General features: G+C 40.0%; 1 protein-coding gene across 1 annotated transcript; it reads left to right on the forward strand.

Moving 5' to 3' along the window:
* The first annotated feature begins 85 nt into the window (after window positions 1-85).
* LOC139740275 (exportin-4-like) lies at window positions 86-27,010 on the forward strand. The gene is made up of 10 exons (XM_071650857.1): window positions 86-191; window positions 4,139-4,244; window positions 5,166-5,307; window positions 14,522-14,663; window positions 15,569-15,685; window positions 19,191-19,347; window positions 24,246-24,358; window positions 25,472-25,629; window positions 26,568-26,742; window positions 26,954-27,010. Exons 1-10 carry the CDS (start codon window positions 144-146, stop codon window positions 27,008-27,010), a joined length of 1,215 nt encoding a protein of 404 aa, XP_071506958.1. The 5' UTR covers window positions 86-143.
* The last annotated feature ends 235 nt before the right edge of the window (window positions 27,011-27,245 follow it).

Below are 27,245 nucleotides of genomic sequence, written 5' to 3' on the forward strand. Positions count from 1 at the left end.
CACTGGCTGGGCCGTGTAGTCAAGTAGCAGTAAAATCTCTACCGGAAGTACATAGTTGATTGCAAAGGTCATGCATACGTGAATGCTTTCGCTGCAGAGAATTTACGTCAACCGGAGACAGAAATCATCCCACGGTGTGAAGTATGGGGGACTTTTTGAGACAGCTTGAAGAGGCCTCCAATATCATCATGGTATGATCTAGTCCAAGGCTTTTCTGCCAATTGTATCGTCCTAATATCTCAACAAATGAAGTTTGTTCGATGTGGTAGATGTGCTATCGGCCGTGAATGAACGTGCGCGAATTGCGTGTTCTAGCGCGCCTGTTTACGGTCACTATTTGTACTGTAGCTGTATTGTCATTCATTGGGCCTGCATGCATTCATTCCGTGTGCGGTGCTACTCACACTCGGTCTATTCGATGTTCTATCCTGTAGAGTTCTAACGTTATAAAGATTCTGACCAATGTCTGGCATGTGCTTGTCCGGAATATTAAAATGGGCAGCCATTTTATGATGAAAAATTTGTTGATCTTGTAACGTGAGTTGCCCAGGCCAGGGAAGATAAGAAGAAGAAGATAAACTTGAGTCTGACTTTAGATCAAAAGATATAAATCTCATTCCCTCTTTTTTCAGGCCCGCCGTCTTGGCGATGAACGGAATGGGTCATTATAACGTTACAGTGCGTATCACACACACACAAAAAAAAAAGGAAAAAGAAAAAAGAAAGAAAGAAAGAAAGAAAGAAAGAAAAAAGAGTGAATTTAAACCAGCGTTGATTGTGAGGAAAGAAGAGTCATTCTGTTCTTTTCATTGGTATGAATGATGGGGGGTTGGGTTTCTGGACACTTAAGTTCCTTTGCCTCAAAGACTTGATAGACTCCTCATATACTAGACAACATACTCTGAAAACTGCGTGAGAATTAACCTGCTAAATCGTTGGATTTCCCCTTCGAAGTGACTCCATGTACGCGTCCGGTCCCACAACGCTTGGTCATACATGAACGTGTACCTGATTTAATTAAACTAATGTTGACAATCATCATGCATGACTGAGCTGAGAACATCCTCATGAGTTTGGAGTTTTAAAAATGGCAATGGCAAAGTCAAAGTGAACTTTTTCCAAGTTTGAGTGTCATCACAAAGGAATAATGAATGTCTCACTTGAATGGTTGAGATTGTCAATGAAAGTGGCCAAATAAAATGACCAGCCTTTATGAATGCAGGTTTGTGTTAAGGCCAATAAGGGTTTCTTAAACATTTTATGGTCCATACAATTGCCTGTAAAATGGCCACCTGTACGATAACTTGTTTACCCCCACAAAGGCCAACCCACAAAGTCTGTTTTTCTCTGTTCACTCACAGAAACAAACCATGCCTTGAATATGAAGAGAGAGGATGGGTTAGCCTTTGTGGGAGTGACCAAGTTTAATGTTTACAACATACAGCTGTACATGGCCATTGCATGTTCAAGGTTATGGACCAAACCCTAAACACAAATCAACAGTCATGCAGGCTGGCCTGTTAATTTGTCCACTTTCATCGACAGATCTCATCCATTCAATGAGACATTCATTTTTCTTTCATAACACTCCAACTTGGAAGAAGTGAAAATTTTCGGAACTGTCTTTAAAGTTCATGTGCTCAGTCATGCATGTACCACTACCAGTCAGCCTCTGAAGCATGCAGTCATTGTGATGTACATTGTAGTGTGTGTATTGTTGCGTCACGATCACTAGCTGTCAGACAGAGCGCTCTTTCTTCTTTCTTGCGCAAGTGCACCAGTGACCCAAACTTTGAGAATGTAAAGATCAAGAAGTTTGGCTGCCAGTATGGACAGATGAACGAACATCGCGAAGACTTCGCGATCTTAGAAGTTAAACTTCGCGATCTTTTGCCAGTGTGTCTGCAGCAAATTACACATTATCCCCATTTCCTTTTTATCGCACATCAATATGACTCTAGTGATAGAAAATCACTACAGCTGTAAACAATTGATCAGCATTGGAAATATGATACCTTACTAACATCACAGGACAAGTTCAGTATGTACAGTAGACAGCCAACCATGAAGATTCCCATTATTTTCCCGTAATGAGTCAAGTTTTATAAACACACGTTAGGGAAGGGAGTCATTAGTCCAATGACTATATATCCTCAACTGTAGTGTAGCCTGACTTCTTCTCAGCTACACAAATGTGTTTGGTAATGTTTCATCAGCTGTATCACTATCAGGAATGGTGGTATTCCGTTCATGCTTTGACCTGATGTTATACCTGAAGTATTCCATGCTGCATTTATACACAAATGTACAGTAGGCAGTCAAGCTTAAAACATAGGCAGCAACCACCTGCTATGCGTATTGTGTGCTATCTGGGTGGTGAAATGGCTCAGTCTGTAGCACTTCTGCTGTGGCAGTTAAACGAATTCGTGTCCGAGTCTCACTGAGTTGATTTTGTGTGTACTCACGAATGCCATTCCCTCTTGCTGTAGTATCAGGCAAAATTACTTTTTTCCTAGGATCTTTAGGACATTAAATGATGATAATAATGATAATGATCATGAATGCTTGTAATACACCAACATCCATTATGAATAGATATTGTGCAGAGAAAAGTAGGCAGTAAATACCTGTAAAGAGAGATATGAAAAAAGGGATCATAAAGAAAATATTTACAAAACTGCATGTCTGCAATTTGAATAAACACATTTAGAGTGCAATCTTGAAGTGACTGTTTAGGAGAAGATAGATTACAAATATCTTGTGGGAGCTTAAATTCCTTTGGAATAGACCTCGATTACCCCAAGAATTATGAGTTTGTAGCACAGCAAGTAGAGATGAGCTTGAAGGCCTAAGATTCCTAGAAGGATTGTTGGAGATTTATCAATTTACAGTGTACATTTGTAACAAGGGGCGGTTCCATGTATTGAATGAAAGACAAATGGCAACAACTTAAACATGATATGATACTGAACAGGCAACAATGCTGAGGGAGTGAAGTGAAGGTGTTATCAAATGAGTTTTCTCTTTGGTGACAGTGAAAGCAAATAGCAGCAACCTAAAAAACATGATACATTTGTATGGTATTGAACGGGCAACCAGTGTTGAGAGATAAGTGAAGGTGAAGATGTTATGGGTTTTCTCATTGGTGAGGATGAAATACTTTTTTGTTTTGCAAGTGTTATTACCTCCGCCAAGGGAGGAGGTTATGTTTTCGTTACCATTGGTTTGTTAGTTAGTTTGTCTGTGTGCAAAATAGCTCAAAAAGTGGTTAACGGATTGGGATGAAAGTTGCAGGAAAGGTTGAGAATGACACAAGTAACAAACGATTAACTTTTGGTAGTGATCTGAGAATTTTGGGGGAATTTATGAAGGATTTTTGATATTATGGCAGATAGGGTCAATGAACTTGGGAGTTCAGGCTGCGCGTATTTGAGGTTTGCATGCGCGCGCTAAAGTGCGTGCTCCACTTTCTGCTAGGGCGAGGGGCGCTGCGCAACTGAGGGTTTATGACGTAACAAGGCTTCTATATTGGGAAATTGGGCAATTTTTCAGCATGTACATGTATACCTATGGATGGAAATCATTGATCTCTATGGAAGATTACCCAAAGAACTTTCCCCCAGTGGTGGAGAGAAGAAAAAAACAATCTCTTTGGGAAGAGCAAGATCATCGGTGGAAAGTAACTGCTTGGCGGAAGTCTGCGCTCTCAGAGTGCTTTTCTAGTTTTTGTTATTATTATGATTTATTATTATTATTATTATTATTATTATTATTATCATTATTATTATTATCATTATTATTATTGTTATTATTATTATCATTATTATTATTATTATCATTATTTCTTTATGAATTATTAAGATTGTTATTATTATTATCATTATTATTATTATTATCATTATTTCTTTATGAATTATTAAGATTGTTATTATTATATTATTTTAATTTCTATCATTATATGCATGTATTTTTTCTTTTTTGTTTGTTCATTTTTTTTCATGCATTTATTAATGTAACTTGTAATCTATTTATATTCTTGTTGCATTGACATTGCATGTATTCATTCTTTCATTGATTTGTCCATACACTGTACATCTATTCATTCATGCATTGATGCATTCCTGTGTTCCATTGCCAGGCCCCTCCTCACACAGTGAACCAGGAACAGCGACAAGCTGCAGAGCATACCATCCTAGCCTTCAGACGAGCATCCAACCCATTGCAGGCATGCCAGTTTATCCTCGGTATGTGCAGCAAGTTAACCCGTTCTGTACTGAATTCTGAAGTGCCCATAGACTTAATACGCAGGCCACCAGGTTACCGTACACAACAGGGTAACAGTCCTTTACAAACACTGTTTACATGAACATTAAACAATAGATATAAAGCAACCAACAACAAAAACAAATAAAACTTCAAATCTATGGAAATAGACCTATAGATCCACTGAGTCTTCAAAAGGACGAGGTACGAATTTATTAGGAATTATTTATAATGCAGACCCAAAGAACAATACCGGTACACTGTAGATCATAAAAAACAAACAAATACCAAAACCATGGTTTAACTTAAGTGTACTAGCAAGGCTACTGTTTGCTTCCTACACTGTAGTGTGTGTTTGAATATGAACAGCCATCACTTGATGAGTGTTCATAGAACTTTGTTATGCACATGGAAGATTTATTGGTGTGGCTGTCTGTTGTGTGTGAAATTTTGTAGGTAGGCCTGTGGCTGCATATATATATCTGTACCGAGATGAAAACTTACTGTTTTGCGTCATTGCTTCATGAGATTAATTGTGTGTGTACAAATTGACTCTATGCCGTAGGGGCTAGGTCAGTCATGTTCTAAGGCGTATTTTGAGACTGAGCAAGTTAATGACAACAACAAGAACAACAAGAACAAGAACAACAAGAACAACAACAACAGGAACAACAGCAACAACAACAACAATAGCAACAAACAAAAGAGTTAATGGTCCCATCCTCAGTGCGAGATTGTTTTGGTTCTTTCTTTTATGCTAAGTTTGAAGTGTATACATATGTGTATAATTTGATTGATGAACAGTGTTGTCGTGATCACCCGATATCACTTTATGTAGTACATTCATGTACAATGTATGCTTCTCTCATCTTGTCTCATTCCTGTGCCTTCATCCTGTTTAGAACACAGCAATGTAGACTACATCCTATTCCAGGCAGCATCTACCGTGAAGGAAGCAGTGATCAGGGACTGGGCACTGCTTGACCACTCGCAGGTGGACAGCGTCCGGAGTTTCCTGCTGAAGTTTGTCACTCACAAACCAGGGTAAGCATTTACAGGGTCATTTGTATTTGATTTTCATGCATAATGATTATTGTCATTTCTGGTTTGAAGTTTTTTGTGATTCTTTTTTTCTTTACATACCGTAAACCGGGGGGACATTGGACAGGCGGGTGACTTTGGACAGTTCAGAAAAAAAAGATTGTTTCACTTACATTTGTTTTGCTGTTGGTTCTTCTGAAAATATTTTTGGAGGTTATGAAAGGGGAATATGTGAATATTTGAATGACTGCACTTCTCTTGTATATTGCATTACCTTATATGTTTTTGGGGCTTTTCTTTGCAGGGTCCATGGAATGCTTGATTTTTGTGGCTGTCAAACTTTTGGTACTCTAGGAATACAGAACTATGGAAGCTCAAGCCTATTTGTTGGATAGTGAACATGAAGTGGTCATGAACCCACCTGTATGATACTCAGGATACCTGACCACCCATACAAATTTCAAAATAGGTCATGTCCAATTTCACCCCTGGATTTGGGGTCACTTACGGGGTGACTTTGGACACCACAAAAGTACCAAATGTTTGACAGCTATGCAATGTTTTTTCTTTCTTTTACAGGTAAAATAGTTAGTTAGGATGGGGAGATCATGTAAAAGACAATCTGGGTCAAGAGACTATAGAAACTCTTCAGAAGAAAGCATGAAAGATGCTGTGAAAGCTTGCAAAAATGGAGTGTCGATCAGGAAAGCATGCGCAGAATTTAACGTTAAAAGAGGGACTTTGTGTAACAGACTGAACAGTTGGCACACAGGCACTCAAGATTTCCAGTAGACATTGGGTTTTCATTTTGTGAACCTAGGTCCAAGAATTTAAGCAAATATTTCTTGTATTTGGTTCTACTTTTGTGATTCCTAGGGCAAGGAAAACCTTGTATTTCCAGTGGACATTGGTTTTAGATTTGTGATAACTAGGGCCAAATAAAGTATAAAAACCTTGTGTTTCCAGTAGACACAGTTTTGTTCTTTCTTTCCAAAGGCATTTAAAAAAAAATAAAGATGTGTTATTTTGCAAACATTTCAAACTGACCTAAAGTTACAATGAACAACATTCAAAGAAAATTACGAAACTACATTGTACATACCCCGGTACTTGAATCTAGCCAACCTCATGTGTGCATGCATTTCTTGGGGTAAAACCCCAAATTATTCTTTAAAATGACGTGAAAATGATCCATGACCCATTTAAATACATGTAGTAGTTTACCTTATTAACATATGTCGAATTTGACAACTCCATGATGGTACATGTGCATTGTACAATACCTCACTTATTTATGTGATCAAAGTTGCTTACTACAATGTATCCTAATTGCAAGAAAATTCATGCAGTGCCTTGTTTAAGTAGCATCCTTTTTCATTTTTGTTCTTAACTATAATGAATATCTAGGTTTTTTGAAAATTCAAATTTTCAAATGTAGGGGTACCAGTAATTCTAGTACTAGTATCTTGGAAAAATTGTGCAAGCAAATATCTGTGAATGCCTCTTTAAACTGAAATTCTTCACATGTTAATTAGTGCAGAATTTTGCTTGTAAAAACCACCGTACACAATGTATAATTCATTAATGTGTATTTTGTAAATTGTATTTGCTGGTTGTTATGAAACATTTCAACATGTTAGAGTTTTTAAAACTTTTTAAAAAAACTTGTTAGTAGTCAAAACTACCCCCATAGGGAGTTTATTCTTGGACACTCAACAATCCTGCAGGGTATATTGACAAGGTGTCTATAGTTGTCCAAAGTTGCCCCGAACCCCGGGGGCACTTTGGACAAACTTTGACCAAAAAAAATTAAGATAAAATAGAATAAACTGAAGAAGTCTCTATATGGCATGATATCCTCTTTATTAGTACTTGTTAACCCCCACATTAACCCCAGAATTCCTTTGTTCCAAATGAAGATATTAATAAAAATAGTTCAAATTTGTCCAAAGCCACCCCGGTTTACGGTAGTGAAAGTGTCTTTAAATACATATGTGGAAAAGTGAGCAAAGAAAATGGGATTCCATCGGGATTCGAACCCGAGACCTCCGGATTGCTAGACCGGTGCTCTACCGACTGAGCTATAGAAAGCCCTAGTACAGTGTTCGTCCCAGAAACCCTTAATTCTCAATGCTCGGGTGGTCAGAAGCTATAGCAGTGTGTTTGTGTGTAACACACACGCACACACTTGAACCTGGCATAAACCCGAAGGATAATTCAACTTGGGGATAAATGCGAGGGATCACCGAAGTGATGCAGCTTTTTTGAGTTTGTAACAAATAAAGACAGAATAAACTGACCAGAAAGAATATAAATTATTAGTGGAAAAGTGAGCAAAGAAAATGGGATTCCATCGGGATTCGAACCCGAGACCTCCGGATTGCTAGACCGGTGCTCTACCGACTGAGCTATAGAAAGCCCTAGTACAGTGTTCGTCCCAGAAACCCTTAATTCTCAATGCTCGGGTGGTCAGAAGCTATAGCAGTGTGTTTGTGTGTAACACACACGCACACACTTGAACCTGGCATAAACCCGAAGGATAATTCAACTTGGGGATAAATGCGAGGGATCACCGAAGTGATGCAGCTTTTTTGAGTTTGTAACAAATAAAGACAGAATAAACTGACCAGAAAGAATATAAATTATTAGTGGAAAAGTGAGCAAAGAAAATGGGATTCCATCGGGATTCGAACCCGAGACCTCCGGATTGCTAGACCGGTGCTCTACCGACTGAGCTATAGAAAGCCCTAGTACAGTGTTCGTCCCAGAAACCCTTAATTCTAAATGCTCGGGTGGTCAGAAGCTATAGCAGTGTGTTTGTGTGTAACACACACGCACACACTTGAACCTGGCATAAACCCGAAGGATAATTCAACTTGGGGATAAATGCGAGGGATCACCGAAGTGATGCAGCTTTTTTGAGTTTGTAACAAATAAAGACAGAATAAACTGACCAGAAAGAATATAAATTATTAGTGGAAAAGTGAGCAAAGAAAATGGGATTCCATGGGGATTCGAACCCGAGACCTCCGGATTGCTAGACCGGTGCTCTACCGACTGAGCTATAGAAAGCCCTAGTACAGTGTTCGTCCCAGAAACCCTTAATTCTCAATGCTCGGGTGGTCAGAAGCTATAGCAGTGTGTTTGTGTGTAACACACACGCACACACTTGAACCTGGCATAAACCCGAAGGATAATTCAACTTGGGGATAAATGCGAGGGATCACCGAAGTGATGCAGCTTTTTTGAGTTTGTAACAAATAAAGACAGAATAAACTGACCAGAAAGAATATAAATTATTAGTGGAAAAGTGAGCAAAGAAAATGGGATTCCATCGGGATTCGAACCCGAGACCTCCGGATTGCTAGACCGGTGCTCTACCGACTTAATTCTAAATTTATCCCCAAGTTGAATTATCCTTCGGGTTTATGCCAGGTTCAAGTGTGTGCGTGTGTGTTACACACAAACACACTGCTATAGCTTCTGACCACCCGAGCATTGAGAATTAAGGGTTTCTGGGACGAACACTGTACTAGGGCTTTCTATAGCTCAGTCGGTAGAGCACCGGTCTAGCAATCCGGAGGTCTCGGGTTCGAATCCCGATGGAATCCCATTTTCTTTGCTCACTTTTCCACTAATAATTTATATTCTTTCTGGTCAGTTTATTCTGTCTTTATTTGTTACAAACTCAAAAAAGCTGCATCACTTCGGTGATCCCTCGCATTTATCCCCAAGTTGAATTATCCTTCGGGTTTATGCCAGGTTCAAGTGTGTGCGTGTGTGTTACACACAAACACACTGCTATAGCTTCTGACCACCCGAGCATTGAGAATTAAGGGTTTCTGGGACGAACACTGTACTAGGGCTTTCTATAGCTCAGTCGGTAGAGCACCGGTCTAGCAATCCGGAGGTCTCGGGTTCGAATCCCGATGGAATCCCATTTTCTTTGCTCACTTTTCCACTAATAATTTATATTCTTTCTGGTCAGTTTATTCTGTCTTTATTTGTTACAAACTCAAAAAAGCTGCATCACTTCGGTGATCCCTCGCATTTATCCCCAAGTTGAATTATCCTTCGGGTTTATGCCAGGTTCAAGTGTGTGCGTGTGTGTTACACACAAACACACTGCTATAGCTTCTGACCACCCGAGCATTGAGAATTAAGGGTTTCTGGGACGAACACTGTACTAGGGCTTTCTATAGCTCAGTCGGTAGAGCACCGGTCTAGCAATCCGGAGGTCTCGGGTTCGAATCCCGATGGAATCCCATTTTCTTTGCTCACTTTTCCACTAATAATTTATATTCTTTCTGGTCAGTTTATTCTGTCTTTATTTGTTACAAACTCAAAAAAGCTGCATCACTTCGGTGATCCCTCGCATTTATCCCCAAGTTGAATTATCCTTCGGGTTTATGCCAGGTTCAAGTGTGTGCGTGTGTGTTACACACAAACACACTGCTATAGCTTCTGACCACCCGAGCATTGAGAATTAAGGGTTTCTGGGACGAACACTGTACTAGGGCTTTCTATAGCTCAGTCGGTAGAGCACCGGTCTAGCAATCCGGAGGTCTCGGGTTCGAATCCCGATGGAATCCCATTTTCTTTGCTCACTTTTCCACTAATAATTTATATTCTTTCTGGTCAGTTTATTCTGTCTTTATTTGTTACAAACTCAAAAAAGCTGCATCACTTCGGTGATCCCTCGCATTTATCCCCAAGTTGAATTATCCTTCGGGTTTATGCCAGGTTCAAGTGTGTGCGTGTGTGTTACACACAAACACACTGCTATAGCTTCTGACCACCCGAGCATTGAGAATTAAGGGTTTCTGGGACGAACACTGTACTAGGGCTTTCTATAGCTCAGTCGGTAGAGCACCGGTCTAGCAATCCGGAGGTCTCGGGTTCGAATCCCGATGGAATCCCATTTTCTTTGCTCACTTTTCCACTAATAATTTATATTCTTTCTGGTCAGTTTATTCTGTCTTTATTTGTTACAAACTCAAAAAAGCTGCATCACTTCGGTGATCCCTCGCATTTATCCCCAAGTTGAATTATCCTTCGGGTTTATGCCAGGTTCAAGTGTGTGCGTGTGTGTTACACACAAACACACTGCTATAGCTTCTGACCACCCGAGCATTGAGAATTAAGGGTTTCTGGGACGAACACTGTACTAGGGCTTTCTATAGCTCAGTCGGTAGAGCACCGGTCTAGCAATCCGGAGGTCTCGGGTTCGAATCCCGATGGAATCCCATTTTCTTTGCTCACTTTTCCACTAATAATTTATATTCTTTCTGGTCAGTTTATTCTGTCTTTATTTGTTACAAACTCAAAAAAGCTGCATCACTTCGGTGATCCCTCGCATTTATCCCCAAGTTGAATTATCCTTCGGGTTTATGCCAGGTTCAAGTGTGTGCGTGTGTGTTACACACAAACACACTGCTATAGCTTCTGACCACCCGAGCATTGAGAATTAAGGGTTTCTGGGACGAACACTGTACTAGGGCTTTCTATAGCTCAGTCGGTAGAGCACCGGTCTAGCAATCCGGAGGTCTCGGGTTCGAATCCCGATGGAATCCCATTTTCTTTGCTCACTTTTCCACTAATAATTTATATTCTTTCTGGTCAGTTTATTCTGTCTTTATTTGTTACAAACTCAAAAAAGCTGCATCACTTCGGTGATCCCTCGCATTTATCCCCAAGTTGAATTATCCTTCGGGTTTATGCCAGGTTCAAGTGTGTGCGTGTGTGTTACACACAAACACACTGCTATAGCTTCTGACCACCCGAGCATTGAGAATTAAGGGTTTCTGGGACGAACACTGTACTAGGGCTTTCTATAGCTCAGTCGGTAGAGCACCGGTCTAGCAATCCGGAGGTCTCGGGTTCGAATCCCGATGGAATCCCATTTTCTTTGCTCACTTTTCCACTAATAATTTATATTCTTTCTGGTCAGTTTATTCTGTCTTTATTTGTTACAAACTCAAAAAAGCTGCATCACTTCGGTGATCCCTCGCATTTATCCCCAAGTTGAATTATCCTTCGGGTTTATGCCAGGTTCAAGTGTGTGCGTGTGTGTTACACACAAACACACTGCTATAGCTTCTGACCACCCGAGCATTGAGAATTAAGGGTTTCTGGGACGAACACTGTACTAGGGCTTTCTATAGCTCAGTCGGTAGAGCACCGGTCTAGCAATCCGGAGGTCTCGGGTTCGAATCCCGATGGAATCCCATTTTCTTTGCTCACTTTTCCACTAATAATTTATATTCTTTCTGGTCAGTTTATTCTGTCTTTATTTGTTACAAACTCAAAAAAGCTGCATCACTTCGGTGATCCCTCGCATTTATCCCCAAGTTGAATTATCCTTCGGGTTTATGCCAGGTTCAAGTGTGTGCGTGTGTGTTACACACAAACACACTGCTATAGCTTCTGACCACCCGAGCATTGAGAATTAAGGGTTTCTGGGACGAACACTGTACTAGGGCTTTCTATAGCTCAGTCGGTAGAGCACCGGTCTAGCAATCCGGAGGTCTCGGGTTCGAATCCCGATGGAATCCCATTTTCTTTGCTCACTTTTCCACTAATAATTTATATTCTTTCTGGTCAGTTTATTCTGTCTTTATTTGTTACAAACTCAAAAAAGCTGCATCACTTCGGTGATCCCTCGCATTTATCCCCAAGTTGAATTATCCTTCGGGTTTATGCCAGGTTCAAGTGTGTGCGTGTGTGTTACACACAAACACACTGCTATAGCTTCTGACCACCCGAGCATTGAGAATTAAGGGTTTCTGGGACGAACACTGTACTAGGGCTTTCTATAGCTCAGTCGGTAGAGCACCGGTCTAGCAATCCGGAGGTCTCGGGTTCGAATCCCGATGGAATCCCATTTTCTTTGCTCACTTTTCCACTAATAATTTATATTCTTTCTGGTCAGTTTATTCTGTCTTTATTTGTTACAAACTCAAAAAAGCTGCATCACTTCGGTGATCCCTCGCATTTATCCCCAAGTTGAATTATCCTTCGGGTTTATGCCAGGTTCAAGTGTGTGCGTGTGTGTTACACACAAACACACTGCTATAGCTTCTGACCACCCGAGCATTGAGAATTAAGGGTTTCTGGGACGAACACTGTACTAGGGCTTTCTATAGCTCAGTCGGTAGAGCACCGGTCTAGCAATCCGGAGGTCTCGGGTTCGAATCCCGATGGAATCCCATTTTCTTTGCTCACTTTTCCACTAATAATTTATATTCTTTCTGGTCAGTTTATTCTGTCTTTATTTGTTACAAACTCAAAAAAGCTGCATCACTTCGGTGATCCCTCGCATTTATCCCCAAGTTGAATTATCCTTCGGGTTTATGCCAGGTTCAAGTGTGTGCGTGTGTGTTACACACAAACACACTGCTATAGCTTCTGACCACCCGAGCATTGAGAATTAAGGGTTTCTGGGACGAACACTGTACTAGGGCTTTCTATAGCTCAGTCGGTAGAGCACCGGTCTAGCAATCCGGAGGTCTCGGGTTCGAATCCCGATGGAATCCCATTTTCTTTGCTCACTTTTCCACTAATAATTTATATTCTTTCTGGTCAGTTTATTCTGTCTTTATTTGTTACAAACTCAAAAAAGCTGCATCACTTCGGTGATCCCTCGCATTTATCCCCAAGTTGAATTATCCTTCGGGTTTATGCCAGGTTCAAGTGTGTGCGTGTGTGTTACACACAAACACACTGCTATAGCTTCTGACCACCCGAGCATTGAGAATTAAGGGTTTCTGGGACGAACACTGTACTAGGGCTTTCTATAGCTCAGTCGGTAGAGCACCGGTCTAGCAATCCGGAGGTCTCGGGTTCGAATCCCGATGGAATCCCATTTTCTTTGCTCACTTTTCCACTAATAATTTATATTCTTTCTGGTCAGTTTATTCTGTCTTTATTTGTTACAAACTCAAAAAAGCTGCATCACTTCGGTGATCCCTCGCATTTATCCCCAAGTTGAATTATCCTTCGGGTTTATGCCAGGTTCAAGTGTGTGCGTGTGTGTTACACACAAACACACTGCTATAGCTTCTGACCACCCGAGCATTGAGAATTAAGGGTTTCTGGGACGAACACTGTACTAGGGCTTTCTATAGCTCAGTCGGTAGAGCACCGGTCTAGCAATCCGGAGGTCTCGGGTTCGAATCCCGATGGAATCCCATTTTCTTTGCTCACTTTTCCACTAATAATTTATATTCTTTCTGGTCAGTTTATTCTGTCTTTATTTGTTATAAATACATATGTATACGAATGATGTACCTGCACTCATCACATGACTCAGGCATTGTAAGATGCGCATTCGGCATTGTAACAGTCATTGAAAGAAATGTAAGACAAACCAAATTTATTCTCTCATTGTAGAAGTATATGAATCTAGGGCATTGGTATTTGATCGACTTCTAACAATTACAATGTACCTCCTGTCTTGTGATAAAGAAGAACATGTGTTTGTGGAAGACATATTTGTAAAAACTTTTTGTCTTTTTTGTTGTTGAAAAGCAAAGCTTTACACTAACCAATTTTTCTACTCGTCCAACTTGTCTGTTGGACCAGTAGGTACCCATTTTTATTTATTTATTTATTATTATTATTTTTTTTTAACTGATCCATTCTTGAAAAAGTTACTGGTCCAACAGTGATTTTACTGGTCCTGGACCGTCGGACCAGTGCCAGTGTGCAGCATTGCGTATATTTAAAGTGAAGAGCCTGTTGATATCTGTCAAGCTTGTAGGGCAGTGGCAACTCGCACTACAACTACTGATCATAATTTGGTGCTGGCGTGGAGTACAAGTGCCATGGACTATTACTGAAAGTTCCTTTTATTTACACATTGTTTTGAGCAACTGCCAATGTATGTTTTATCATATTTCACCCTTGTTGAAATATATGAGTCAAGGGCATCCAATTTGGTGTTTGATTGACTTCTCACAATTAAGCCTTCCTCCTGTTTTGACTGAAAGAGAAACATGTCTATGGAAGATGCATTTTCAAAAATCTGTCGGTCGGTCTTCTTTTTTTTGTGTGTGTCGAAAGGTGAAGCTGTCACCATTCTAGGTCATTTTGCAATGTTGACTCCTTCTACCACTGCTTATTAAATGCAATTTGTCACTGGCCTGGAGTAAACTAATGCTGGGACTGTTGTTGAAAGTTACTTGTTTTATTCAATGTACATGTGTGTTTTGAGCAGGCTGCCAAGTTACGTGCGAGAACAGATCCTGCAAGCTGTTGCCGTCATCTTCAAACGAGGGACGGTGGAGAGCAAAGAGGCGGGGAGGGAGGGACTCTTCTCCGATATATCACAACTCATCGCCAGCGGCGACCCCACCATGGTAAGTCTAGCCCTTGTCTCACACCCCACACCCCCCTCCCCATTTTTCTGTCGGAAGATCCCGGAGTGGTACTGTTGCGTCACTTGAAAGAGCAGTAAAATGCTGACACACATGTAGCCTGCAATGGTTATCGTCTCGTACATTGTAGTATAATACTGTCTATGATTGTTTGTCTCATTTCCATCTGAGAAGACGGCTGGATAGCCCATATTCAGCTGCAATAGCTGGTCTTCCATGGGGTCCAGTTGGATGTACAAAGTGTAAGGCAGGACCACCTCACCGGTTTAAATACCCTGCTCTTTGTGATGAATAAATGAAGCTGTTTTCAAGAGAAAAAGAGAAAGAGAGTTTTCTCTTGAAAACAGCAAGAACATGCTTGCCGAAACGTCAGGAGTGAGAGCGCCCTTTTTAGGGCCACATACATAACCAAGAAAGAATGTTAATGTGGTACACCGTTAAAGCCTTCTACCACCCACCCTTCTGCCGCCATGGAAACCTTCAAAGATTTTACTGATCTTAGGGATGGTGGCTTTCTCATGAAACCTTTGCTCTTTGCCCGAAATTTCCTGCCACTCAAAAGGGCTACAACATCATACAAAGCAGTGGGGCACTGTACAGTGCGTATCAAAAAAGAAAAGAAAAAAGGTAATCCACCTTTTTGGTGATATCTAATTATGTTGACAAATGTCATGCATGACTGAGCACATGAACTTTAAAGACAACAATGACAAATTGCACTTTTTCCAAGTTTGAGTGTTACGTGAAGAAACACTGAATGTCTCACAAGATCTGTCAATGAAAGTGGCCAAATAAATAGGCCAGCTTGCATGACTGCAGGTTTGTATTTCACATTCCCAGACGTTAGTTCACTCTCGGCTCATTGTTTGCCTCCTTCTCGTTTTCAGCAAACTATAGCCTGCTCTATGCTGACTGCTCTGCTGAATGAATACTCGGGATCCACTCGTACAAGTGACATCGGTCTCAGCTGGGAATTCCATATACAATGCAAGCGCATATTTGAGGTAAGGCCGTATTTTCATGCTTGTTGATGTTGTTCTTTTCACACAATACAGTAGGTCGTTTGAGTGACTACGAGTCGTATATTTACTGATTGTAACAGTTAAGCTCGGCAGCTAGGAAAAAGAAAAAGAAAACAAAAGAGGAAAAAAAATGAACACCTTAACAAGAAAAATTATAAACACAAAAAGTTGGTATTCCTCTCCCCCACTCTCTATCTCTTTAGGGAATAGTCTTTATTTTCAAAAGGAACTGCAGAAAGGCCTCAATTTAAAAAAGTATCCGTAATCAATCAAGAAAAACGAGTAAATGTGTATAAGAGAAGTAATGTAAACAGAGGGACTTCAAAAAACAGAAACAGATGCTGGCATACCTGTGCAATTGATAGCTTTGATTGTCAGACCTTCAGAAAAAAAAAAAACCCTCTGTACTTATTTATTCATTTATTATTATTGTTATTTTATTTTTTTATTTTTTTACTTATCTGTCATGGGCAGAAGTTGGTAAGGCTATTGTCTGACTGTGCTTCTTTTTCTTGTATGCTGGAAAACAAAGAACAAACTGCACCCCTGGCTACACTTGTATGTTCTAAAGATTTACTACTATATGTAAAGTAGATGTAGGAGGACGAATTTAGTACTATGCAAGATTATACTCTAAATATTATAGATAAGCCCACTCATTGTTTGTAAGATCTATGAAGATTGATACTGGTGATCATTGACCTGTCCATAATTTAGATTATGCTGCCTAGCCTGACTATAAACCTTCATTTTTTTATATTTTTTTAAAATACTTTTATTCTTTTTTGTGGGAAGGGGGAGGGGGCTGGCCAACTGAAAGATGACTCATTACTGATTGCTAGCTATACATGTATTACAGTAGTGCATAGAATAGTGCTCTGAAAAGGTATGGTTCTTTACCATGTGCTGCCGTAAAGGTCTTGAGACAGGCATTGGTCATACATTGTACATTTGCATACATTGGAGTAGACCATGATGCCCACATGGTACATTGTAAATAGTATAATGAATGTTACGTTTTATAGCACTTATATTTGTGAAGTAAAAGATTTAGAAGTGATCATACCATGAAGCATAAGTCACAAATGTATGAATTTTAGAACAGTTAATAGTGAAATACATGACATTGTATTATCAAAAGAGGCACGGATCAGCTAAGACCTTTGGTCAATTAGACAATAGTCATAGACATCTCTGCACAGCTGTAGCTACAATGTACCACCTGTGTCTAACAGCCGCCCACTTACAGTGCTGATTAACCCATTATGGTACGCAAACAACGTCTGCCTGTACAAACCTGTTCTTCTGGGTCTTTCATTCTTTCTCGGATGAACAGATACTACACTATAAAACAGGTTTGATTGTACTTTCAAGTTGTCGCATCGTGGCCTCTTGCTTTGTCTCAGCCATGTCTGTGTTTTTAAGCTTGGGTTGCAATTCTTGTCATGTGATAAAAGGGAAAAAAAGGCTCTTTTAGATTTGCATCTAATAAAACTAATTTGATAGTTTTGTATTTTCTCAGACCATTTTGCAATGACTTTGACCTATAAAATGTCACTACTTGACAAGTTATATTACAGATCAGTGGCAGTACATTTTTTTTTCAGCATTGTAAAGTACATGTATTTATGATAATCCTTTCTTTCATAACTGGAGTGAAGTTTCAAAACCATTTGCATACTGTTACTGCTAATTTGAGGGTGTCTCACTACCACCCTGCTGGATAAACCCCAGCATATCCTTTAACTCTTTTCCAAGAATCTTGTTTTTTGTTTGTTTGGTTGTTTGTTTTTTTAGGGGGGGGGGGAATGGGGAATTCTGTCATGTTACAAAGAACTTTTAGTAAGCTGTGAATATCGATTCACCTTTCCATACAAGTGCTCTCGATGTGAAATATGTATGCAAGTCTGCACATGTTTTCAACCCTCGCCTACACTTTCTGGCAAAATTCTTTGATGGATTTCTCCATGTACACTTGTACTTGCTCATGTGATGAGAGTAGTCTTCTCCAAAAGAGAAACCGCTGTTCACATGATGTCCGCTTAACTGCACAAATTCTACCCGGATCACACCCACAGTGGTATTACATACGGATTTCAAAATCTACTTGTGATAAATGATATACAGTCATGTATAATTCCCTATGTTCCTTCTATTAAAATGGTAATTCTGTATTATATTTAGACATGTGACATTTCCCATTTGGAACAGGAGCATTAAAGATCCATCTATTCAATCAGCAAAATGTGGTCATGGGGGAATTTGTTATATTAGTTTTCTGTTATCTCTCACCTCCCCCTTCCATCTTTCTACCATTTCCTTCCTCCCAGAAGGCAAATTAAGCCAAATTACTCTCAGTTATTGGAAATAAAAAGAACATCACTACAAAAAGCTAGTCAGTATTGTAGGCATGTAATAATATGTTTTGTACCTTTGTGTGTTGTGAAGGAAAGTCATTGTAATCAAATATTCATGTACATGCCGAAATATCTGTATCTTTGTTATCTTCTTATATTGAAATTAGATAGATTTTAGAGTTTTAGGGGTTTAGGGGGAAGTATTTGGAGTTTTCGCATTAAAATTCTGTTAGAAAAAAAAATGTGTCATAGTCAGTCACATTCTGTTGTCAGTCATGGAGCAGAGCTTGACACAGCTATTATGTAATATTTCCTGTCAATTTAGTCCTTGTTTTTATTTGGCCATGGAAGCCTTGACTTGACATCTGAAAGAACACCCCCACTTTTCCCAATTAGTCATACTAAGTAGATGAAATGATTACTCAAGATCTTTCGTTCTATTTTTGTCAGTCTTGGCAATTATAATGCCATTCCATCCATACTATTGTATATTTCCTGAGGCAATGAAGAAATAATATAAAGTAAAAAAAGAAAAGAAAGAGAAGGGTACACTGTATGTGTTTGGTTATTTCTTGTCTAGGAAAAATCTCACATATAAGTGATTTTATCTCATAATTGTCCACACTTCCCCCAATTAGTCGTACCACAGTAGGTGGGGAAATGATAACTCAAGATCTTTCATCATGTCTATTTTAGTCAGTCTTTAATAGCAATTATATGCCATTCCATCTACACTACAGTATACATGTATGTTATGAGGCAGTGAAGAAATACAAAGTGCAAAAATAAAACAAAAAGGTACACTGTATGGCTACAGTTATTTTTTGTCTGTTAAAATTCTCACATGTAAGTGATTTTATCTCACAATTATTGTGTATCTACATTAATGAGTATTCTAAATGACTCCCACACAGAAAGATTCACCCACTGGTATTAAGAATATAGAGGGTCATGTATATACATCTAAGTTATATGGGAATATTACAGGGAAGGAGTTAATGAAATGCACTGATAGCAAGGGCAGTGCATAGAATGTGCAGTACACTCACGTACCCAGCTCTGTTACACCGTCTTTCAGTTTGCTTTGATGCGCTTTGCTGATTGTAGATTAATTTCTTCTTATTTTGCAGGCCCACGACTTGAAGAAGGTGTTCTTGTTCGCCCTACAGATCATGCAACAGCTCATGTCCACGGAGGGCCCCTTGAGCGGCGCCCGGGGCAGTGTCTTCAGCCGCTTTCTGAATATATGTGAACAGGTCCTCAGCTGGGAGTTCATGCTCATTAGACATATCCTTGCACTGTGTGAAAAAAAAAAGAAAACAAGAGAAAGAAATAGAAACAGAAGTGGCATTGTTTCTTTGATGTCAGTTTGCAATTCATAGACTGGAGATATTCATTCTTAGAAAACCATTAGTCAACAGATTTGGTATTTAAGGTAAGGTATTTAAGGTAAGGATATTGCTATGACTGATGGAAAACTTTTTAGTGCTTCTAGAAAACACTGTTCTGTTTTTATAGTCAATGCTGTCTCTTTTTTTTTGTGGGGGGGGGGGGGAGGGAACAGGTTATATCTTGGTTATCTTTCAAAACCTGACAACTTCTTAGACTTCTAAGTCTTCTAAACCTTAGACTTCTAAGGCCATATGTGTCTCATTGATTTTAGTTTTGTTTTCATTTATTTTCATTTCTTTTTTAAACACACAGAGGAATTACTTGATAGAAATGTGAGCCATGCATGTGTAGGAACACTCCAGCCCCCCCCCCCCCCCCCCCCCCATTAAAGTATGTCACAGAGCTTGATGTTATAATATCATACAAAACATCATTAAGGCTCATAATTGGCTCTTGAGAAGCTTTATCCCACCACCTCCAGAGTACTGTCATCCATCTTCGGTTGACATGTGGCACACACTTCCTCCATAATACCCCCATCCTACTAGGAAGATGACCATGGCAATCTGTGAAAAATTCACATAGCGTGACAGAATTGCCCTTGTTCAGCATTTTGTGTTTGTGGGGCAATTACCATAGGGCTTCTTTGTGATGGTCAACCTAGTTATGCTAAGGGAAATGGTGCTATAATGATCACGTTCTTGCCAATTTTTCCGGGTAGACGAAATGTGCTGCTTTTGCGATGAAAGTGATTGTATTGCGATATTCCAATGCTTATCAAGACCTCGCTACAACGTTGCTATGAGCGGAGCTCCTGCCACGATCTCAGTTGATTTGGGGTAAAAATTGGGGTCCATAATTGAATTTCTTCAGTCAGATGCCATTGTCAAACCGAAGTAGATGATGTGCATTTCATAGTTTCACTCATTTTATAATAGCATTATTCTCCAACACCAATCAGAACATGATATTAGGAGTGTGAAACTTATGTATACTATTACAAAACCATGATCCTTAGTGCTTCGGAAATGCTCAGGATACAATGGAGAAGATTTAAAGCAGACCTCCCAGCCATTCTCAATTCCAGTGTGCCAATTTTTCTTGACGCACTCCTATGGGAACTGCTCTTTCTTCTTTCCTACTTTTGAGCCAAAACATCCCTATTCTTCAGTCGGAAAGATTGGGACGTCTGCTGGAAGAGATCTAACCATGATATGTAGCGCTTTGTCAGTTTTTGAGGATCGTGGTGGAATTGCTGTCTAGTGAGATGGGGATATAAGAAGTGGGTTAACTAGACTGTGATGTGGCATGTTAGGATGCTCATGAGTTTTTGATGGAGACAGTCGAACTGCAATGTATTTTATTTTATGCTCCAGAGAGAGAAACAGACAAAGTATAGAAGTGATTGGCAATGATTTTTGAATAATGAGATCCCTGGTGGTTCATTAGTGAATGAGCTTTATAAAGCAAACAAAAGATGAGAAACGTCAAAGAAAGGGAAAACATTATTGTCTTGCAATAGCTACTAACTCTCCCTCTATTTTGTAGCATATTATAATTCTATCTTCTTTTTTTTTGTGAGGTAGGCTATTTCAGATATTCTCTCTGTCTTATTTTTCTCTCCCTGCAAATATCAGCCTTGAGTATAAGTGGTTCGTAATGCTCTAATTAGTCACCTTCTGCTGTGTAGTATTCAGTATCACACTGTAAGGAGACATCAACGTAGGAATGTCATTCTGGATAGAGACAAGGATATCAAAACGAGAGGCCATCCATAATTTTGACCTAATTGGACAGGCACAAGGGAAAGTATAGCAGTTCGAATATCCTCAAGTCCTCTAATTTTTTTTGTCATCCCATGAGTACATGTAAATGTGGAAAACAGTCTCCATCATAGGGATGTATGTAAAGTTGCCCATGTATAAATTTTCACATAACTTGGAAGGAAGGGGGAAAATGAGATAGTGTCATTTTATCGTGAAGGACCTGTTTAGCATAATTATACCCCCGCCAAACGAAGTTTGAAGGGGGTACATGTATATAGGAATCAGCGGACGGTCGGGCGGTCGGGCGGTCGGGCGGTCGGTCGGGCGGTCGGGCGGTCGGGCGGTCGGTCGGGCGGTCGGTCCGTTGCAAATCTTGCGTCGCGAACTACTTCCTCAGTTTTCAACCGATTCCCATAAAACTTGGGACAGATGTGTGCCTTGGGTTGTAGATGTGCAAGACATATTTTTTGACAGTACCCAAAAGTACGTTGCCATGGTAACGGCATATTATGGGCAAAAATGGGTACAAATCTTGCGTCGCGAACTCCTCCCACAGTTTTTGATCAATTTTTATGAAATTAGGTACAGATGTTCATCTGAATATGTTAATGTGCAAGACACATATTTCCGCAGTGGCAAAAAGTGCGTTGCCATGGTAACGGCATGTTATTAGTAAAATATAGGGCAAAATGCTTCATGGCAAAACTGCTTCATCAGTGTTCTTCCAATTCTCATGGAATTCATATTGAATGTTTGTCTTAGGATATAGGTCAGCATGACACATTTCTTGACAGTGACAAAAAGTATGTTGCCATGGTAACAGCTCACATATTATGAGCCAAAATGATGGAAAATTTTGTGTTGCAAACTACTTCCTCAGTTTTTGCCCAATTTCCATGAAACTTGGTACAGATGTGTGCCTTTGGTTGTAGATGTGCAAGATGCATTTTTTGAAAGTACCCGAAAGTACGTTGCCATGGTAACGGCATATTAATGGCAGAAGATCAAGGAAAGATCTTGCGGATTTAACTACTTCCTCAGTTTTTTGACCAAAGCTTATGAAATGTGGCACACACCTTGATCTTGGTGGGAAGATGTGGAAGACATATTTTTCGGACGTGTCGGAAGCTGCGTTGCCATGGTAACGGCATATAAATGGCAGAAGATCAAGGAAAGATCTTGGGGATTGAACTACTTCCTCTGTATTCGACTGAAGCTCATGAAATGTGGCACACACATTGGTCTTGGTGGGAAGATGTGCAAGACATATTTTTTGGACGTGTCGGAAGCTGCGTTGCCATGTTAATGGCATATTAATGGCGGAAGATCAAGGAAAGATCTTGTGGATTGAACTACTTCCTCAGTTTTTGACAAAAGCTTATGAAATGTGGCACACACAATAGTCTTGGTGGGAAGATGTGCAAGACATATTTTTTGGACGTGTCGGAAGCTGCGTTGCCAAGGTAACGGCATTTAAATGGCAGAAGATCAAGGAAAGATCATTCCTTGGGTAAGACTGTTGTCACGGGGCGGGGGTATTAATCACCTTAAGTGATATTTTGTTTCTGGGGTGAAATGTCTGAGCTGCATGGCCCTACTTGCGACCTGACATTTTTGGTATTCTGTTAAAGGGGCATAGTCCCGGTAGTGTAGATGGCGCTGTTGATGATACTGCCGATCATCGTTAGCATTGATACGAAGATTACCGAAGTAGAGCTGTCATCAAGAGTAAAGTGCGTAGGTGTTGCTAAGTAACGTTGCCTTTGTTGTCTTCTCTGCGCATCGCGCAGTCTGTAGTAATGCCAGGGTGCGTGCATATGTGCTTCTTATTATGACATCACAAAAGAAGTTTGCTAAAGCTGTCATCCCCCTCAGCCGAATCATGAGCCGAACTGTGATCGGACCACTGACTACAGTGAATCGGACTTCTTCGGACTCGGGAAAGTGGGCCAAAGCGTAAGCGCCAAAGAGAAGTCGAGAGCGTAGGTCTCTATAGGAAACTTGCGCCGTGCGCCCGCGTACGCATTTGACTAAAACACGGGGACCATGCACCTTTAATATAAAGATTAAAAAAACAACAACTGAAATTTAGAATGAAAATAAAAATACAACTACAACATACTTTAAACAAAGGGTATATTTATGCGTGACAGGATTTACCATTGTCAACATTTTGTGCAGACAGGAGAAATAGAACTATTCAGCAAGCAGTTACATATGTTTAATAGGGCGACAGTGCTTACTTATACAGTCTGTAGGTCTCATGACAGTGGCAGGATATTACGCGATATTTCTGAAAACTTGCATATACTGGTGTGTGTGTGTGGTTTTTTTTTTCCCATGGATCTTTATCATCCACCATTGTACGAAGTGTGAATAGTCAAGAGTGCCATGGTACAAGATTCTTCACAGGATGAAAGATAGAGGTGCCCTGTTCAACAAGGCAAAGCCGAATTGAATAATGCGTCTCATCTTTCACCAAGTGTGAAATCTTGTTCGACCGCAACACTATTTGTTTCGTGCAACACCTCAGATGTCAACGGATGTGGCCCACTCCACTTGTGGAATTTAGTGCAGAAATGGCAACTATGTAACAATTTTCATGAAAGGCGAATGGATGGCACAGTAGAGTCAGCCTTACACAAATGACAGCAATGTGTTGAAGTTGTTGACAGTAAAATGAGTGACTGAATGCCTAATTATAACCGATTTAAGTGTGCTACTTGGAAGCTACATTATTGTCTTGGTTATATGGTCCAGTCATTAATGCTATTGGCTAGGACTCGAAATAAGATGTGCTTTATAAATAAAGAAATAATGAATTTAAAAAAGATTAAAAAAAGCAAACATAAACAAACAAACCAAAACAAAGACACTTAAAACGAGAGCAGCAATAATTTTATTGTGGATGGAAGTATTGCATACTATTAACAGATACCATTCAGAGAGTACTAACAATTAAAGCTATTTTTCCCCCACACCTAACTTTACCATACAATGAAACTCCTTGACTAAATCCCTCCTTACCGGCGAGACGGAGAGTAGGATCCTTTCAGCCAGTGGACACGCCCCCTTTGAAGCCCGATTCCAAGTGGAGGGACCCGCTTCTGGAGCACGGCCTCCTTGACCTGTTCTTTAAGGTATCCTCAGCTCTTGGTGCACACAAGGAGGTGCATGTGTGTAATACCTCCTTTATTTATGGTACATGAAATGCACAGTGTATGTCAGCATGTTACAAATGTACTGTTTCAAGGTAGCTAACAGAATCTGTTTGGTAGTCTTGTTTCAGACGGGGATCCTGTTAGCATCATGAAACAGGCCAGAGAAATGTGCAGTTTGAAGCACTTTTCTTTGTGACAAAGCTATCGCCTGTGCAAAGAGGGCTCCAGCAGTGGCGGATCCAGAAGGGGATGTTCCGAGCACGTATCCCCACTTATTTTGTTCAAATGAAAGAAAGAAGAAAAAAATGATGGAGGGTGCGTGCACCCCCCTTTAATTTTGTAAAGGCGTTATTGAATTCCTGGATCCACCCCTGTCTAGGGTGGGTTTAGAAAATGCAAAAGTCTTAATAGAAAAAAAGAATAACTAAAATCATCATTAATCTTTTGGTTTCAAGTTGCATTTCTAATCTATCTTTGCCTATTAATTGTATGAGGGTTTGTTAAGCCCTTTCATTTTATGTGAATATCTGAGAGTTTTTCCATTCATTTCTCGTAGAATAAACCAGCCAGAAAAATGAGGTATATGGGTATTTGCATGTCACCATAAATGAAATATTGGTATACATATTATCAAATGACTTATCATTCATTAAAACTGTCATCAGCCTATTTTCAAGATGTCAGTGACATTTAACAAATGAAGACCTGTAACTTTGATTGAACCAGAAATACACTCGGCATGGAGAAGTCTAGTCGTTACCACTGAGGTGCTGAAGTGAATGCCTTTCTATTCTATCCTATCTGCTTGTAAAAACTTTTATTTTGTTGTTGTTGTGAATTACAGTAGGTCCCAGACATTATCATGAGATGTTGTTTTTGCGATAGGACACTGAGGCTATTGTGAGTACACTAAAGCTTGTCCGTTCAATCCGCTTGTGTGTTAGGTGGTGATATTTCTGTGTTGTTAATCAATTCATAGCCATTTGCGAAATTTGCGAAAAATTAAACCCTCGAGAATATTTCAGCTTTTCACTGTATGTTACTCCTGATCCCCATCATGTTTTATTTTTCGTTGTTCGCTCGTGTGCACAGATCCATTCCCGAACCAGATTGAACCCTGACCTCTGCCACCATGCCATGCAGTGCCTTTCCCAGCTAGCCACTCTCGATGGGCCAGTGTTTGCCAATGACAAGGCCAAGAGCGAGTACCTGACTCACTTTGTACGCTCCCTTCTGCAGTGCCTCAACAGGTAAATTATGGAGCATTTCAGTTTGACCTGAAGCATTTAATGAGTATTTTATTTTGAATTGTTAAGTTCATGATTACAATTCTAAAAATGCCCAAAATATCCATCCTCCATTGAAATGTACTCTAGTGTCACAATCTTCCAGTTTTTATAATGTTTCATCCCTGTAGAATAAATTGTCAAATTCAGTGGTGTGTAGTATTAAAAGCTGTTTAATAAATGCAAGATAAATTATGGGGAAAAAACAATTACATGACAAACTCTTATTAAGAATCAGTATAATTTATGAATGTTATAGTGGAAATTCCCTTCTATCCCATTTCATTTACCCTTTGTATTTTGTATGTATTTAGGAAATATGGAATTGTTTGAAATGGAAATGGATTTGTTCACCATGAGTGTATCCTTGAGTAGGGGCACTGTGGCACAGTGAATAAGACTCTTGACTTTTAATCGGAGGTCCTGAGTTCGAATCCTGTCATGTGTATAGGTCTTTTGACAAGATACTTTTTTCCATCATGTCCCTCTCATTCCAGGTTTGGAAATGGGTACCCTGTAGAAAAGTAGAAATTCATTTTGGCCTACTTTTTTTTTTTTTTTTTTTTTTTTTTTTTTGGGGGGGGGGAGCTTTGAGTCTATGGTCACATATTGTCATGCATATGGCAGGATGTTGTTAGCACACTTCCCTGTGCATGCCAGAATGTTGTTAACCCTATGCATACTCCCACAGCCTAGCGATAATCTGCCATGCGCGGAGAAGCGCGCTAACAACAGTCTGCCATTTGACGACAACTTATAAGTACATGTACATGAATTACATTTGGATTGGCTGCAGCATGCCAAATCACAATGTGTTATACCTGCAAACCAAAGCCCCTATGCTACTGCCATTACAAATGTATATGACACCATTTTCATCTCCTGGATGTTTGACTCCCCAGTTCGGAGGTCCAAGATCACGAGGCGCTGGGCTTCGCCAACATCATCAACCACCTCATCACCAAGTTCCCCATCGAGCTCCTGGCCGGACTGCCCAGCGCCCTGCTCAGCTCCTTCGTCACAACTCTCACAACTTTCACCTGCCTCTGTGGTCGCCAGGCTGCTCTGGAGGAGGCGGTAAGTTATCAACCAAATTCAAGTCTTGATACAGTGATGATTGCTTGTGACTGTGTATCTGAGTGTGTGCATGTTTGTTTTTTTTTCAACGTTTGCCTCTTTTTTTGTGTGCATAGTGAATATAAAAACTCTTTACGTTCAATTAGAGGTCCCGTAAAGTTTGATGTCTTTGGACAATAGGTTTCTACCTACCATCTCCCTCTCTACCCAGGTGTATAAAATGAGTACCTGGCAAAGCAAGGGTAATAATGATGGCAAGGCCCCCTAGAAGAGCAGTGGCTGTGCTGAAGGGGCTTCTCTGGATAAAGAAGACCATATTGTTATTATTTTAGAATGGATGGTGAAACTCTTGCTATCTCATTGGTCCAGAGCTGTGTGTTCATTTGTACTAGTTGTACGCTGCCTCACAGAAGACAGCCACCCTGTAAACATGTTATCACACACTTGTAACAAGAGTTGGCGCACTTGTAGCAAATGTTCACGCTCTACGCAAGTGTTTGTAA

Source organism: Diadema antillarum, unplaced genomic scaffold (assembly GCF_040938485.1).
Source record: "Diadema antillarum isolate AM-2024a unplaced genomic scaffold, OU_Dant_1.0 seq00000846_RagTag, whole genome shotgun sequence".
Classification (NCBI taxonomy): Eukaryota; Metazoa; Echinodermata; class Echinoidea; order Diadematoida; family Diadematidae; genus Diadema; species Diadema antillarum.

Bases quoted from the DNA above. Each gene is read 5' to 3' on its own strand.
- LOC139740275 (XM_071650857.1), top strand. From the start codon at position 144: ATGGGGGACTTTTTGAGACAGCTTGAAGAGGCCTCCAATATCATCATG. The intron at 192-4,138 runs GTATGATCTAGT...TTCCATTGCCAG, and splicing joins AGGCCTCCAATATCATCATG to GCCCCTCCTCACACAGTGAA. The intron at 14,664-15,568 runs GTAAGTCTAGCC...TCTCGTTTTCAG, and splicing joins CCAGCGGCGACCCCACCATG to CAAACTATAGCCTGCTCTAT.